The sequence below is a fragment of the Triticum urartu genome, chromosome 3 (assembly GCF_003073215.2).
Source record: "Triticum urartu cultivar G1812 chromosome 3, Tu2.1, whole genome shotgun sequence".
Lineage (NCBI taxonomy): Eukaryota > Viridiplantae > Streptophyta > Magnoliopsida > Poales > Poaceae > Triticum > Triticum urartu.
The window spans coordinates 409,485,569-409,503,439 of record NC_053024.1 but is presented as its reverse complement, the minus strand read 5'-3'; the positions used below and the strand labels follow the sequence as shown (position 1 = coordinate 409,503,439).

Sequence of the window (17,871 nt, the reverse complement as noted above, 5' to 3'; positions counted from 1 at the left end):
ATTAGGCATCAAGATCTATAGGGATAGATCAAGACGCCTCATAGGTCTTTCACAAAGCACATACCTTGATAAGATATTGAAGAAGTTCAATATGGATCAGTCTAAGAAGGGGTTCTTGCCTGTGTTGCAAGGTGTGAAATTGAGCTCAGCTCAATGTCCGACCACGGCAGAAGATATAGAAGAGATGAGTGTCATCCCCTATGCCTCAGCCATAGGTTCTATTATGTATGCCATGCTGTGTACCAGACCTGATGTAAACCTTGCCGTAAGTTTGGTAGGAAGGTACCAAAGTAATCCCGGCAAGGAACACTGGACAGCGGTCAAGAATATCCTGAAGTACCTGAAAAGGACTAAGGAAATGTTTCTCGTTTATGGAGGTGACGAAGAGCTCGTCGTAAAGGGTTACGTCGATGCTAGCTTCGACACAGATCTGGATGACTCTAAGTCACAAACCGGATACGTGTATATTTTGAATGGTGGGGCAGTAAGCTGGTGCAGTTGCAAGCAAAGCGTTGTGGTGGGATCTACATGTGAAGCGGAGTACATGGCAGCCTCGGAGGCAGCGCACGAAGCAGTCTGGGTGAAGGAGTTCATTACCGACCTAGGAGTCATACCCAATGCGTCGGGCCCGATGACTCTCTTCTGTGACAACACTGGAGCAATTGCCCTTGCCAAGGAGCCCAGGTTTCACAGGAAGACCAGGCATATCAAGCGTCGCTTCAACTCCATTCGTGGAAGTGTTCAAAATGGAGACATAGAGATTTGTAAAGTACATACGGACCTGAATGTAGCAGATCCGTTGACTAAACCTCTCCCTAGAGCAAAACATGATCAACACCAGAATTCCATGGGTGTTCGATTCATCACAATGTAACTAGATGATTGACTCTAGTGCAAGTGGGAGACTGTTGGAAATATGCCCTAGAGGCAATAATAAAATGATTATTATATTTCCTTGTTCATGATAATTGTCTGTTGTTCATGCTTTAATTGTATTATCCGGAAATCATAATACATGTGTGAATACATAGACCATAATGTGTCCCTAGTGAGCCTCTAGTTGACTAGCTCGTTGATCAACAGATAGTCATGGTTTCCTGGCTATGGACATGGGGATGTCATTGATAACGGGATCACATCATTATGAGAATGATGTGATGGACAAGACCCAATCCTAAACATAGCACAAAGATCGTATAGTTCGTTTGCTAGAGTTTTCCAATGTCAAGTATCTTTTCCTTAGACCATGAGATCGTGTAACTCCCGGATACCGTAGGAGTGCTCTAGGTATACCAAACGTCACAACGTAATTGGGTGACTATAAAGGTATACTACGGGTATCTCCGAAAGTGTCTGTTGGGTTGACACGGATCAAGACTGGGATTTGTCACTCCGTATGACGGAGAGGTATCTCTGGGCCCACTCGGTAATGCATCATCATAATGAGCTCAAAGTGACCAAGTGTCTGGTCACGGGATCATGCATTACGGTACGAGTAAAGTGACTTGCCGGTAACGAGATTGAACGAGGTATTGGGATATCGACGACCGAATCTCGGCCAAGTAACGTACCGATTGACAAAGGGAATTGTATACGGGGTTGCTTGAATCCTCGACATCGTGGTTCATCCGATGAGATCATCGAGGAGCATATGGGAGCCAACATGGGTATCCAGATCCCGCTGTTGGTTATTGACCGGAGAGCCGTCTCGGTCATGTCTACATGTCTCCCGAACCCGTAGGGTCTACACACTTAAGGTTCGGTGACGCTAGGGTTGTAGAGATATGAATATGCAGTAACCCGAAAGTTGTTCGGAGTCCTGGATGAGATCCTGGACGTCACGAGGAGTTCCAGAATGGTCCGGAGGTGAAGAATTATATATAGGAAGTGCAGTTTCGGCCATCGGGAGAGTTTCGGGGTCACCGGTATTGTACCGGGACCACCGGAAGGGTCCCGGGGGTCCACCGGGTGGGGCCACCCATCCCGGAGGGCCCCATGGGCCAAAGTGGGGAGGGGAACCAGCCCATAGTGGGCTGGTGCGCCCCCCTAGGCCCACCCCATGCGCCTAGGGTTGGAACCCTAGGGGTGGGGGGCGCCCCACCTTGCCTTGGGGGCTACTCCACCCTTGGCCGCCCCCCTAGGAGATCCCATCTCCTAGGGCCGGCGCCCCCCTAGGGGAGCCTATATAAAGGGGGGAGGGAGGGGGCAGCCACACCTTGAGTCTTGGCGCCTCCCTCTCCCCTGCTTCACCTCTCCCTCTCGCAGTACTACGGCGAAGCCCTGCTGCGGTGACGCCCTGCATCCACCACCACGCCGTTGTGCTGCTGGATCTTCATCAACCTCTCCTCCCCCCTTGCTGGATCAAGAAGGAGGAGACGTCACGCTGACCGTACGTGTGTTGAACACGGAGGTGCCGTCCGTTCGGCGCTAGGATCTCCGGTGATTTGGATCACGTCGAGTACGACTTCCTCATCCCCGTCCTTGAACACTTCCGCGTGTGATCTACAAAGGTATTAGATGCAATCCAATTACTCGTTGCTATATGAACTCCTAGATGGATCTTGGTGAAACCGTAGGAAATTTTTTGTTTTCTGCAACGTTCCCCAACAGTTCACATCGCTATGTTATTAACACCCAAAGAGTACTGAGGTGTGATCATGTTTTGCTTGTGAGAGAAGTTTAGTCAACGGGTCTGCCACATTCAGATCCGTAAGTATTTTGCAAATTTCTATGTCAACAATGCTCTGCATGGAGCTACTCTAGCTAATTGCTCCCACTTTCAATATGTATCCAGATTGAGACTTAGAGTCATCTGGATCAGTGTCAAAACTTGCATCGACGTAACCCTTTACGACGAACCTTTTGTCACCTCCATAATCGAGAAACATATCCTTATTCCACTAAGGATAATTTTGATCAATGTCCAGTGATCTACTCCTAGATCACTATTGTACTCCCTTGCCAAACTCAGGGCAGGGTATACAATAGGTCTGGTACACAGCATGGCATACTTTTTAGAACCTATGGCTGAGGCATAGGGAATGACTTTCATTCTCTCTCTATCTTCTGCCGTGGTCTGGTTTTTTGAGTCTTACTCAACTTGACACCTTTGTAACACAGGCAAGAACTCCTTTTTGACTGTTCCATTTTGAACTACTTCAAAATCTTGTCAAGGTATGTACTCATTGAAAAAACTTATCAAGCGTATTGATCTATCTCTATAGATCTTGATGATCAATATGTAAGCAGCTTCACCGAGGTCTTTCTTTGAAAAACTCCTTTCAAACATTCCTTTATGCTTTGCAGAATAATTCTACATTATCTCCGATCAACAATATGTCTTTCACATATACTTATCAGAAATGCTATAGTGCTCCCACTCACTTTCTTGTAAATACAGGCTTCACCACAAGTCTGTATAAAACTATATGCTTTGATCAACTTATCAAAGCGTATATTCCAACTCCGAGATGCTTGCACCAGTCCATAGATGGATCGCTGGAGCTTGCATATTTTGTTAGTACCTTTAGGATTGACAAAACCTTCTGGTTGCATCATATACAACTCTTCTTTAATAAATCCATTAAGGAATGCAGTTTTGTTTATCCATTTGCCAGATTTCATAAAATGCGGCAATTGCTAACATGATTCGGACAGACTTAAGCATAGATACGAGTGAGAAACTTTCATCGTAGTCAACACCTTGAACTTGTCGAAAACCTTTTTGCGACAATTCTAGCTTTGTAGATAGTAACACTACTATCAGCGTTCGTCTTCCTCTTGAAGATCCATTTAATCTCAATGGCTCGCCGATCATTGGGCAAGTCAATCAAAGTCCATACTTTGTTCTCATACATGGATCTCATCTCAGATTTCATGGCTTCTAGCCATTTTGCGGAATCTGGGCTCACCATCGCTTCTTCATAGTTCGTAGGTTCATCATGATCTAGTAGCATGACTTCTAGAACAGGATTACCGTACCACTCTGGTGCGGATCTTACTCTGGTTGATCTACGAGGTTCAGTAATAACTTGATCTGAAGTTCCATAATTATCATCATTAACTTCCTCACTAATTGGTGTAGGTGTCACAGAAATCGGTTTCTGTGATGAACTACTTTCCAATAAGGGAGCAGGTACAGTTACCTCATCAAGTTCTACTTTCCTCCCACTCACTTCTTTCGAGAGAAACTCCTTCTCTAGAAAGGATCCATTCTTGGCAACGAATGTCTTGCCTTCGGATCTGTGATAGAAGGTGTACCCAACAGTCTCCTTTGGGTATCCTATGAAGACACATTTCTCCGATTTGGGTTCGAGCTTATCAGGTTGAAGCTTTTTCACATAAGCATTGCAATCTCAAACTTTAAGAAACGACAGCTTAGGTTTCTTGCCAAACCATAGTTCATATGGTGTCATCTCAACGGTTTAGATGGTGCCCTATTTAACGTGAATGCAGCTGTCTCTAATGCATAACCCCAAAACGATAGTGGTAGATCGGTAAGAGACATCATAGATCGCACCATATCTAATAAAGTACGGTTATGACGTTCGGACACACCATTACACTGTGGTGTTCCAAGTGGCGTGAGTAGTGAAACTATTTCACATTGTTTTAACTGAAGGCCAAACTCTTAACTCAAATATTTTACCTCTGCGATCATATCGTAGAAACTTTTATTTTCTTGTTACGATGATTCTCCACTTCACTCTGAAATTCTTTGAACTTTTCAAATGTTTCAGACTTGTGTTTCATTAAGTAGATATACCCATATCCGCTCAAATCATCTGTGAAGGTCAGAAAATAACGATACTTGCCGTGAGCCTTAACACTCATCGGACCGCATACATCAGTATGTATTATTTCTAATAAGTCAGTTGCTCGCTCCATTGTTCCGGATAACGGAGTCTTAGTCATCTTGCCCATGAGGCATGGTTCGCAAGCATCAACTGATTCATAATCAAGTGATTCCAAAAGCCCATCAGGATGGATTTTCTTCATGCGCTTTACACCAATATGACCTAAACGGCAGTGCCACAAATAAATTGCACCATCATTATTAACTTTGCATCTTTTGGTTTCAATTTTATGAATATGTGTATCACTACGATCGAGATCCAACGAACCATTTTCATTGGGTGTGTAACCATATAAGGTTTTATTCATGTAAACAGACCAACAATTTATTCTCTTACTTAAATGAATAACCGTATTGCAATAAACATGATCAAATCATATTCATGCTCAACGCAAACACCAAATAACACTTATTTATGTTCAACACTAATCCCAAAAGTATAGGGAGTGTGCGATGATGATCATATCAACTTGGAACCACTTCCAGCACACATAGTCACTTCACCCTTAACTAGTCTATGTTCATTCTGCAACTCCCGTTTCGAGTTACTACTCTTAGCAACTGAACCAGTATCAAATACCGAGGGGTTGCTACGAACACTAGTAAAATACATCAATAATCTGTATATCAAATATACCTTTGTTCACTTTGCCATCCTTCTTATCCGCCAAATACTTGGGGCAGTTCCGCTTCCAGTGACCAGTCCCTTTGCAGTAGAAGCACTTAGTCTCAGGCTTAGGACCAGACTTGGGCTTCTTCACTTGAGCAGCAACTTGCTTGCCGTTCTTCTTGAAGTTCCCCTTCTTCCCTTTGCCCTTTTCTTGAAACTAGTGGTCTTGTCTACCATCAACACTTGATATTTTTCTTGATTTCTAACTTCATCAATTTCAGCATTACGAAGAGCTTGGGAATCGTTTCCGTTATCCCTTGCATATCATAGTTCATCACGAAGTTCTACTAACTTGGTGATGGTGACTAGAGAATTTTGTCAATCACTATTTTATCTGAAAGATTAACTCCCACTTGATTCAAGCGATTGTAGTACCCAGATAATCTGAGCACATGCTCACTGCTTGAGCTATTCTCCTCCATCTTTTAGCTATAGAACTTGTTGGAGACTTCATATCTCTCAACTCGGGCATTTGCTTGAAATATTAACTTCAACTCCTGGAACATCTCATATGGTCCATGACGTTCAAAACGTCTTTGAAGTCCCGATTCTAAGCCGTTAAGCATGGTGCACTAAACTATCAAGTAGTCATCATATTGAGCTAGCCAAACGCTCATAACGTCTGCATCTGCTCCTGCAATAGGTCTGTCACCTAGCGGTGCATCAAAGACATAATTCTTCTGTGCAGCAATGCGGATAATCCTCAGATCACGGATCCAATCCGCATCATTGCTACTAACATTTTTCAACATAATTTTTCTCTAGGAACACGATAAACTGGGAGCAACATCGCGAGCTATTGATCTACAACATAGATATGCTAATACTACCAGGACTAAGTTCATGATATATTAAAGTTCAATTAATCATATTACTTAAGAACTCCCACTTAGACAGACATCCCTCTAATCCTCTAAGTGATCACGTGATCCAAATCAACTAAACCATGTCCGATCATCACGTGAGATGGAGTAGTTTCAATGGTGAACATCACTATATTGATCATATCTACTATATGATTCCGAGGCCATATCTGTTATATGCTAGGCTCGTCAAGTTTAACCTAAGTATTCCGCGTGTGCAACTGTTTTGCACCCGTTGTATTTGAACGTAGAGCCTATCACACCCGATCATCACGTGGTGTCTCAGCACGAAGAACTTTCACAACGGTGCATACTCAGGGAGAACACTTATACTTTGATAATTTAGTGAGGGATCATCTTATAATGCTACCGTCAATCAAAGCAAGATAAGATGCATAAAAGATAAACATCACATGCAATCAATATAAGTGATATGATATGGCCATCATCATCTTGTACTTGTGATCTCCATCTCCGAAGTATCGTCATGATCACCATCGTCACCGACGTGACACCTTGATCTCCATCGTAGTATCGTTGTCGTCTCGCCAATCTTATGCTTCCACGACTATCGCTACCGCTTAGTGATAAAGTAAAGCATTACAGTGCGATTGCATTGCATACAATAAAGCGACAACCATATGGCTCCTGCCAGTTGCCGATAACTCGGTTACAAAACATGATCATCTCATACAATAAAATTTAGCATCATGTCTTGACCATATCACATCACAACATGCCCTGCAAAAACAAGTTAGACGTCCTCTACTTTGTTGTTGCAAGTTTTACGTGGCTGCTACGGGCTTAGCAAGAACCGTTCTTACCTACGCATCAAAACCACAAGGATAGTTTGTCAAGTTAGTGTTGTTTTAACCTTCTCAAGGACCGGGCGTAGCCACACTCGGTTCAACTAAAGTTGGAGAAACTGACACCCGCCAGCCACTTGTGTGCAAAGCACGTCGGTAGAACCAGTCTCGCGTAAGCGTACACATAATGTCGGTCTGGGCCGCTTCATCCAACAATACCGCCGAACCAAAGTGTGACATGCTGGTAAGCAGTATGACTTATATCGCCCACAACTCACTTGTGTTCTACTCGTGCATATTACATCAACGCATAAAACCTGGCTTGGATGCCACTGTTGGGGAACGTAGTAATTTCAAAAAATTTCCTACGCACACGCAAGATCATGGTGATGCATAGCAACAAGAGGGGAGAGTGTTGTCTATGTACCCTCGTAGACCGTTCACGGAAGCATTATATCAACGCGGTTGATGTAGTCGTACGTCTTCACATCCGACCGATCCAAGTACCGAAAGCACGGCACCTCCGAGTTCTGCACACGTTCGGCACGGTGACGTCCTCGCTTTCTCGATCCAGCAAGAGGGGTGAAGTGTTGGGGAACGTAGCAGAAATTCAAAATTTTCCTACGTGCCACCAAGATCTATCTATGGAGAGACCAGCAACGAGGGGAAGGAGAGTGCATCTACATACCCTTGTAGATCGCTAAGCGGAAGCGTTCAAGTGAACGGGGTTGATGGAGTCGTACTCGTCGTGATCCAAATCACCGGAGATCCTAGTGCCGAACGGACAGCACCTCCGCGTTCAACACACGTACAGCCCGACGACGTCTCCCACGCCTTGATCCAGCAAGGAGAGAGGGAGAGGTTGAGGAAGACTCCATCCAGCAGCAGCACAACGGCGTGGTGGTGGTGGAGGAGTGTGGCAATCCTGCAGGGCTTCGCCAAGCACCACGGGAGAGGAGAAGGACTTAGGAGAGAGGGAGGGCTGCGCCATCAGGCAGAGATCAAAATCACGTATGTTATGGGCAGCCCCTAGGCCTCATATATATAGGGGAAGGGGAGGAGGCTGCGCCCCCTCTAGGGTTCCCACCCCTAGAGGGGCGGCAGCCCTAGATGGGTCTTGGGTGGCGGCCAAGAGAGGGGAGAGGGGGAGGCGCCCCTAGGGTGGGCCTTAAGGCCCATCTGGACCTAGGGTTTGCCCCCTCCCACTCTCCCTGCGCCTTGGGCCTTGGTGGGAGGCGCACCAGCCCACTAAGGGGCTGGTCCCTCACCACTCTTGGCCCACGCAACCTTCTGGGGTTGGTGGCCCCACTTGGTGGACCCCCGGGACCCTCCCGGTGGTCCCGGTACGTTACCGATAAACCCCGAAACTCTTCCGGTGACCAAAACAGGACTTCCCATATATAAATCTTTACCTCCGGACCATTCCGGAACTCCTCGTGACGTACGGGATCTCATCCGGGACTCCGAACAACATTCGGTAACCACATACAAACTTCCTTTATAACCCTAGCGTTATCGAACCTTAAGTGTGTAGACCCTACGGGTTCGGGAGACATGCAGACATGACCGAGACGTTCTCCGGCCAATAACCAACAGCGGGATCAGGATACCCATGTTGGCTCCCACATGTTCCACGATGATCTCATCGGATGAACCACGATGTCAAGGACTTAATCAATCCCGTATACAATTCCCTTAGTCTAGCGGTACGATACTTGCCCGAGATTCGATCGTCGGTATCCCGATACCTTGTTCAATCTCGTTACCGGCAAGTCTCTTTACTCGATTCCGTAACACATCATCCCGTGATCAACTCCTTGGTCACATTGTGCACATTATGATGATTTCCTACCGAGTGGGCCCAGAGATACCTCTCTGTTACACGGAGTGACAAATCCCAGTCTCGATTCGTGCCAACCCAACAGACACTTTCGGAGATACCCGCAGTGCACCTTTATAGCCACCCAGTTACGTTGTGACGTTTGATACACCCAAAGCATTCCTACGGTATCCGGGAGTTGCACAATCTCATGGTCTAAGGAAATGATACTTGCATTAGAAAAAGCTTTAGCATACGAACTACATGATCTTGGGCTAGGCTTAGGATTGGGTCTTTGTCCATCACATCATTCTCCTAATGATGTGATCCCGTTATCAATGACATCCAATGTCCATGGTCAGGAAACCGTAAACCATCTATTGATCAACGAGCTAGTCAACTAGAGGCTTACTAGGGACATGGTGTTGTCTATGTATCCACACATGTATCTGAGTTTCCTATCAATACAATTATAGCATGGATAATAAACGATTATCATGAACAAGGAAATATAATAATAATCAATTTATTATTGCCTCTAGGGCATATTTCCAACATGAAGTAGTATATGAGTTCCGGCAGCACGACGGTGTGGTGACGGTGTTGGTGAAGAACAATCTCCGCAGGGCTTCGCCTAAGCACTACGAAAACTATGATGGAGGATAAACTAGAGGGGACGGGGTTGCCGGCACACAGCTTGGTGTTTCTTGATGTGTCTTTGGTGCTAGCCCTACCCCTCTATTTATATGTTGAGCCCTGGGGTCGAAACTTGGAGTAAAAGCCTCCTCAAAGTCGGTTTCACCCGAAAGGCAAGAGTCCTTCTCGGACTCCAGGGCTAGACGCCAGGGTTCCCGGCGTCTACCCCCTAGACGCCAGGGTTCCTGGCGTCTAGCCTCTAGTCTCCGCAAAACTTCCTTTTGCACTTTCCAAAAGCCTCGTGGGCTTTCCCCTTTGGCCCAGATAAAGTGTTCTCGTGCCCAAACATTTCGGGAAACATCCGGAACCCCTTCCGGAGATCAAACACTACTATCCCATATATCAAACTTTATCTCCGGACCATTCTGGAGTTGCTCGTCATGTCCGTGATCTCATCCCGGACTCCGAACAACATTCGGTCATCAACATACATAACTCATATAGTACTATATCGTCAACGAACGTTAAGTGTGCGGACCCTACGGGTTCGAGAACTATGTAGACATGACCGAGACACCTCTCTGGTCAACAACCAATAGCGGGACCTGGATGCCCATATTGGCTCCTACATATTCTACGAAGATCTTTATCGGTCAGACCGCATAACAACATACGTTGTTCCCTTTGTCATAGGTATATTACTTGCTCGAGATTCGATCGTCGGTATCTCAATACCTAGTTCAATCTCGTTACCGGCAAGTCTCTTTACTCGTTTCGTGATACATCATCCCGCAACTAACTCATTAGTTGCAATGCTTGCAAGGCTTATAGTGATGTGCATTACCGAGTGGGCCCAGAGATACCTCTCTGACAATCGGAGTGACAAATCCTAATCTCGAAATACGCCAACCCAACAAGTACCTTTGGAGACACCTGTAGAGCACCTTTATAATCACCCAGTTACGTTGTGACGTTTGGTGGCACACAAAGTGTTCCTCCGGTAAACGGGAGTTGCATAATCTCATAGTCATAGGAACATGTATAAGTCATGAAGAAAGCAATAGCAACAAACTAAACGATCAAGTGCTAAGCTAACGGAATGGGTCAAGTCAATCACATCATTCTCCTAATGATGTGATCCCGTTAATCAAATGACAACTCATGTCTATGGTTAGGAAACTTAACCATCTTTGATCAACGAGCTAGTCAAGTAGAGGCATACTAGTGACACTCTGTTTGTCTATGTATTCACACATGTATTATGTTTCCGGTTAATACAATTCTAGCATGAATAATAAACATTTATCATGAAATAAGGAAATAAATAATAACTTTATTATTGCCTCTAGGGCATATTTCCTTCAGGTGAGGCGCCGGTGAGGGCGTCGGAGTCAGGCCGCGAACCAGCCTACGCTCGCGCGGCTGCGGCGACCTGGGAGCGCGTGCGACACTTAGAGCGCGACCGCGGTGGGCTTGGAGCACGACCGACAAAGAAAGATTGCCGGCGTATGTTGTGCTTGTCACGGAGCCACGTATCCCACAGGGGGAAGTCGATGGCGTACCTCCAATCGTCGATTGATCTCCTCCCGACGAGGTCCGGCGGCAGGCGGGTGCGACGTGGGTTGATCTCGTCCCGACAGGCCCGGCTGCTCACCGGGATCGGGAGAATGGGCACTCGATCCGCGGAGAGGTTTCAGTTATTAGGGAGGTGCACGTCCGTCCACGGCAGCAACGTGCGCGTCTCTCAATAATGCTTGCATACCTCCGCCTTGACGTACGTGCACAAACGAGCTCCGGCCGCCGGTGGCGCGACGTGAAAGGCGGGTGGTGGAGTTGGAGGTGGAGGTGAAGGAGTAGAGCGGCGGCGACGGCCGGAGGAGGACCCGGCCTCGCGGCCGTGCTTTCCCTTGCAGCCGAGGATCCAATGCCATCCCATGGTGGCTGGCGGAGGGGCGGCAAGCTAGGGTTTGGATGTCGGGGCTCGAGGAGGCACGTGTCGTCGGGAGTGGAAATGGGGACTCCCACCGGTCCACGGGTTCCGCATTAAAAAGGACGGCGACCGCTCGGTCGGGGTGGCTGCTAGGTGGGGCCTCCCGCCCATGCGCAATCAATGTGAACGGTGAGATTTAGGTGGTCGGCTGCCAAGTGGGCCCGAGATGAACGCAGAGCGGGCGCGTGTGTGTCCGTTCGACGTTTGCGTGAACGCAAACCGGACGCATGTATGTGTCGGAAATGAAGTAGGCCTGACGCCAAAAGAACGAACTATGTGGATGCGGTCGCGCGTTGAATCGTGCCGTCTGTCCGTTTCGACTCAAACGGACATAGGTGGACGACTTGGAATCATGCATTGGAGTTGCCCCGGTGGTGATGATGGAGCAAACACACCAGGAGGAAGGAAGGGGGCTGGATCCGTGTGGTCAACATCATGCATAATCTTACCCATGACCACGATACTAGTAGTACTATGGCTCGTGACGTTGCGTCCAGTTCCCATGATTACACCCCAAGCCCAGTGCCCCGTTAAGAAATCCGAGAGGTGTTGGTGCTGCTCGCGCAATTAATTAAAGGAGAAGGAAAGCCGGTCCAGAGCAGGTCGCGGATCAACGGTGACAGCAAGCCGCGGCGATGGGCGTCGCCGTCAGCCCGATGGTGGGCGAGCACAAACATACGCGACGCGACGACGCAACTCGCCTCCTCCTCCCGTTGCTGGGTTGGTAGCGAGTAGGGGCCTGTGCATGATGTGTCCCCTAGATCCTCCACTACGAGGATGGAAAGGCGTGTGATATTTGGGGCCGTGCTCGGTCGCCCTCCATTCAGTTTCGGTTCCAGCCAGCCAGCCAGCCAGATTAGATGCGTGTGCGTGTGTGTGCGTGGCCTTTGGGCTCGTGCCAGGGTCGACAACTGGTTGTTGCCTGCCGGTTACAGTTCCGTAGCGCCAGGGGCCAGCAGGCCCGGATCTAGTGATCCTGACCTATGGAGGGAGGAGGGAAACCTCTAGAAGATCTATCTATCTCTTTGGTACAGTGCCATACTATGTCAAAAGGTATTGATGGAAATAAAAATAACATGGAGTATATTGTTTGATTTGATTGGAGAATAGCGCCTCCTCTCCAAGGTGGCAACTACTAGTCAATTGTTGTGAAAACAACATTCATTGCTGACGTGATTTGTCTTTTCCCCTGCTTTTATGCGTGCATGCATGCATGTATGTATGTATGAGCCACCACTCTTTGTTAAAGAAAGATGCCCACTTGTTAATTACTGATAAGAAAAGAAAACACACTTAGATTAGTGATGCCATCTTTGAAGGCAAACACAACTTCTCTTTGTCTTGTTTTCAACTTCAAGGATTTGAAAATTCATCAGAGCAAAAGATGAGTAAGCACATCACAATCACTAGAACCATGCCGTTTTGGTCCTGCTACCTTAGCAACGGCATGCACGCACTCGGATTCTTCTTCTTCTTCTTCTTCAGATTACCTGATTCGTGGCTGGATTAATTATGCGCTAAGCAAACAGAAGCAGACGTCCCCCGTGACGCAGCCAAAGCTATCAGCAACAGTCTACTGTTTGCAGGTAGTGTTATTCCCAGCCTTCTCAAAGGATGCAACTAGGAAGATGGTTGTATATGTAGCGCAGGACGGGCTAGCTCGACTTGTCATATTCTCTTTCTCAAAAAAGAAAAGACTTGTTATATTCTCCAAATATGACATGATAAGAAAGAGAAAATCCAGAGCAGTATAAAGTGTCATGATAACAACAAGATTCCACAGATTCGATCATGGGTCCTCAAAATGGCAGGTCACTTCTTCCACGTACAAAAGCAAGAAAATAGAATGCAGTACACAACAAAAGAATAGTGTGTATCTTTCAACTTTGCCGCACAAAGTGAATGTGAGAATCCACCGAGATTACAAGAGCTATACATTGTACAGGGAGCTAGCGAAATGATTCTGAATCATGGCTTCTCCTTGAGGGTGATCCTAGTTTTGACGCGTCCTGGATTGGGAATTGCAGAACATGAGAACCCATCGAGCAAAACATTTCAATATACTGTAGTTGTTTGTAGGAGCAATGGCAATTAAAAAATGCATTTTACACTCCTTGTGTAATACAGTAGAAAATAGATACTATATATTAGGTTAGTCAATCAAGAATCAATGGACACAGTAGCTTGTCCCATGAAATGAAAACCTACTAAATGACTCAATCCAGCCATAACGATGATAAAACAAAGGGCATGCTCATAACACTTGTGCAATATACTGCACTGTCGGCAATAATACGTACCATCAGCTTCTTCAAATTCAACTTCTTTAATCACTTCGGCAGCAGCATGGTACTCAAACCTGCAGAAAGAAAACGTTGAAGAATTGGACTGGTACACCAGTAAAAGCAGTACATGTTTGCAGACATCTAAGGTTTTGTATCAAAGCCTTTGGCTAGGTGCACTTATTAAAATGAAGCCTTGGGCTAAAATGTGAGACACAAATGTATTATGGTTAACAGGAAGCAATGTGTAAGCTTAATAAATTAACTTTTTACCTGTTAGAGGAAGCCACCTCAGGTTCATACTCAGATGTGCTCTGGATAGCCTTAACTATAACATCAACAATTTCCTTCTTTCTAGTGCTGGCCATTAAACAATCATACTCGGTCGGCACAATGATTGCGAAGAAGTTATCACTGAGCTTGCTTATACATAGCTTATCAACAGCTGCAAGTGCTATTCTTCTCTTCAATATATCAGCATCAGGGTCGACAAGGTAGAGAGCAAAGTCTGTGATCACAAGGATGCGCCTTTTCATCTTTCCTGATTGAGTGAACTTCAACACCTTGTCCGCAAACAGAACTTTGTTATCCCCTGCAATATACCAAGGATCACCTTACATGCTTACGGACTGAGGTTATGCGGTTACGAACTTACAATACCGAATGCTCACGGTGTTGTCCATGAACAGGACACTTGCTAGTGACAACCAACAATTGCCATACCTATGGTGCATATCTCTTACAGACTTGCACAGCTAGGAGCCTACGACCATGCGCTAGAACAGTACTCCCTCCGTTTGTAAATACAAGTCTTTTTAGAGATTTCAATATGGACTACATACGGAGCAAAATGAGTGAATCTACACTGTCTATATACATTCGTATGTAGTTCATATTGAAATGTCTAAAAACACTTACACTTAGGAACGGAGGGAGTACTTCTTAATATTCAAGAATACTTAGAGAAGATACCATTAGTTAGTTACTATGTTGCGCCCCACCACCTGTCAATGCAGTAATGGCAGAATTGACTAATTTCACAAGTACTCCCTCCGTAAAGAAATATAAGAGCGTTTAGATCACTACTTTAGTGATTAAACACTCTTATATTTCTTTACAGAGGTAGTAGGACACTAAGAAAAAGACATAAAATGCAGTAGAACTCTAGTCCCTCTATTATTTCATACAAAGGTACGCATAAAATATTTGATCCAATCGCTCCACTACCGGGGCTAAACTCGCCGAGTTCAGACAACCCAAGACGTGATTTGACCATTCAAGTTAGCGCAATTCACACCGGGTAAATTCACATGGGGACTACCAAACGCACCGGATCCATTTCAGAAGACTACCACGAACCGAATCAGTCGACCTCCAATAAGACCACACTCAAAGTATACTACTCGGAAATAAACAATGATGTGGAAAGAGAGGGTCGGCACCTTGCTTGGCGAGGATCTTGGCCAGGCACGGGTCGTTGTGCACGCCGATGTAGTCGCCCATGCAGTCGCGGTAGACGGCCGCGCGGCGCCGCACCTTGGCACCCATGAGCATCCCGGCCGCGGGCGCCGGAACCATTTCCGCCGCTCCGCCGATTGCCACCGCCGGCGGGGGAGGGGGCGGGTCAGCGCGCTCGGGCTCCACCTGGATCCGCCTGAGAGGCCGGAATCGATCCATCGGCGAGACCGACTTGGGGAAACCACGCAACAGGTGAGAAGGGCTTTTTTTTTCTTAGAACAGACAAAAAGAGGGCTCTGGCCGCTAGTGACTTTCAACTTGGGCTCTGTTGCTTGCAATGGTTGGGCCGAAGTGATGGGCTTTGCCTGGGCTCAAGTTTAGCTAGGCTGGCCCCTAGAAAAGACCGCAAGGGCTATTTATCGCTTTAAGCGATAGGATAGCCTCCTCCCGCCGAGGGAATCTTCCTCTGCCCTACGAATCGGGCAGGTCCATTTTCTTTTGCTTGACTTCAAAATAACAGAGAAAAACATGGAAGACTGGAGGATCGAAACCCCGGTCTCCGCGATGATGCAGCTCGCGTCTTGCCACTAGGCTACAATCGGCTTCGTGCTAAGTAGCTTGGCGCAACCGTAGTTGAAGGTCAAGATCTGGTTTTCACTAGATTTTTGTTTTTTCTTTCTTTTTTTCTTTTGTTTCATTTATTTTTTTCATCTCCATTTTTTTCATTTTTTTGCACTTTGTTTCCTTTTACTTTTTTCTTTTCTTTTTTCTTCTCCAATTTTTGTTTTTATTTCGTTTTTTCTTATGTTTGTTTTTGTTTTCACTCTACATTTTCGTATATATTAAAAGTATTTATTTAAAATTGATCAAAAATTTTTTTATACACATTCAACATTGTTCGAACACTTATTCAACATTTTTTAAATATTTTTTAATACTTTTATACTTATTAAAAAATTAAATACTTGTTCAACATTTTTCATATACCCGTTCAACATTTTTTTAATACCTATTCAACATTTTTTAAATAATTCTTCAACATTTTAAATACTTATTCAGCATTTTCAAATACTTGTTCAACATTTTTCAAATACTTGTTCAACATTTTTCATATACTCATTCAATATTTTTTAATACCTGTTAAACATTTTTTAATACCTGTTGAACATATATTTGGTTCAACATTTTTTAAATTCTTGTTCAACATTTTCTAATACTTATTCAACATTTTTTATAAATGTGTTTTTGAAGAGTGTTTTTTGTAATATATACATATATGTATGTATGTATAATATTTTTAAAGTACAAATAAAATTACAAAACTGAAGCAAAAAATGAGAGCAGAAAACAGGAAAAAAAACAGGCTGTGGCTCCTGCGCTGCTGGGCCGGCCCGTCTGGGACTTCCCCCAACGCGAGTGCAGCGCGTGTGCTGGCTGAACGCGACATATAGCAGCGTCCAGAAAAGAAGGCAATTGCTATGGCACGCTTATTATTTTGCGAGACGGATGTTGCGGGAGCCCCGCGCGTTGCTGCGGGAATCAGTTACAAAATATTCTATGAGATTTGAATTTGTGAAATATCAAAAATTATATAGATTAATAACATGTGAACCAAAATTCAAAATATATACGACTTATTGATCATGTATAGTGTAAACTACTTATTGAAATAAGTTAAAAAATAGAATGAAAAACATGTTTCCACACATGGTCACATGTGGTGGTTGGTCTTTGCCTATGCATGGGTTGCATGTTGATGCGGGCCCTTTCCAAATCCATAATTACATAAGTTAGTGCGGATGACTCTTTTATGTATATAAGATCCCTATTTGTCGCGCGCTGCCACAAATTATCGACCACTCGCACATCCTAAGCTCGTAAAATGGGCCGGCCCAAGTAAAGCTTTTGTACGTGTGGGGCAGCCAGGTTTTGGCAAGGTTCCTGACTGGTTTGGGAAATCTCCTCAAGGTTCCTAAACTTTTTTTCCTCTTTTTATCGGTTTATGGTTTTTCTTAAATATCACACAATGATCGTATTTTCAAAATTTATTCAAAAATTCAATGAAATGTTTGTGTTTTCAAAATTTTGTCTAAAATTTCTAAAACATGTTCTTTTATTTAAAATCCATTCACAAATTATCGACCGCTCGCACATCAATTTTTTTAAAAAAGAAAAATGATCCCTTTTTAACAAAACATTGTTCACAATTTAACAAATGATTTGAGTTCAAAATTTTGAACACTAATTCATAATATGTTCAGTTATTGAAGAAAGTGTTCGTGGTTTCCATTTTTTGCAATTTTCACAAGATTTTTTTTTCAAAATGTGTTCACTAATTAAAAACATGTCAGTGGTTTCAAAATATGTTCTTGTTTTCAGAATTTGCTAAAAATTCAAAACAATCAGGAATTTCAAAAGGTGTCCACGGTTTCAAAAAATGTTTCCATTTTTAAAATTTTGTTCACAAATTCAACATATGTTTGGGATTTAAA

The 17,871-nt window shown here is 44.8% G+C and overlaps 1 protein-coding gene across 1 annotated transcript; it reads right to left on the bottom strand.

The window, feature by feature from the left end:
• Positions 1-13,366: 13,366 nt before the first annotated feature.
• Positions 13,367-15,658, bottom strand: LOC125544149 (myosin IB heavy chain-like). The gene is made up of 4 exons (XM_048707733.1): positions 15,364-15,658; positions 14,195-14,513; positions 13,940-13,998; positions 13,367-13,648 (listed from the first exon to the last, which is right to left on the bottom strand). The coding sequence occupies exons 1-4, from the start codon at positions 15,596-15,598 to the stop codon at positions 13,608-13,610; spliced, it is 654 nt and encodes a 217-aa protein (XP_048563690.1). The 5' UTR covers positions 15,599-15,658; the 3' UTR covers positions 13,367-13,607.
• Positions 15,659-17,871: the final 2,213 nt, after the last annotated feature.

What these genes read in the sequence shown, in the direction of transcription:
- LOC125544149 (XM_048707733.1), bottom strand. Translation starts at nt 15,598, where the DNA reads ATGGATCGATTCCGGCCTCTCAGGCGGATCCAGGTGGAGCCCGAGCGC. An exon ending in CAAGATCCTCGCCAAGCAAG is followed by an intron (nt 14,514 to 15,363) that starts GTGCCGACCCTC and finishes GGTATATTGCAG; the next exon opens with GGGATAACAAAGTTCTGTTT. An exon ending in TGAATTTGAAGAAGCTGATG is followed by an intron (nt 13,649 to 13,939) that starts GTACGTATTATT and finishes TTCCCAATCCAG; the next exon opens with GACGCGTCAAAACTAGGATC.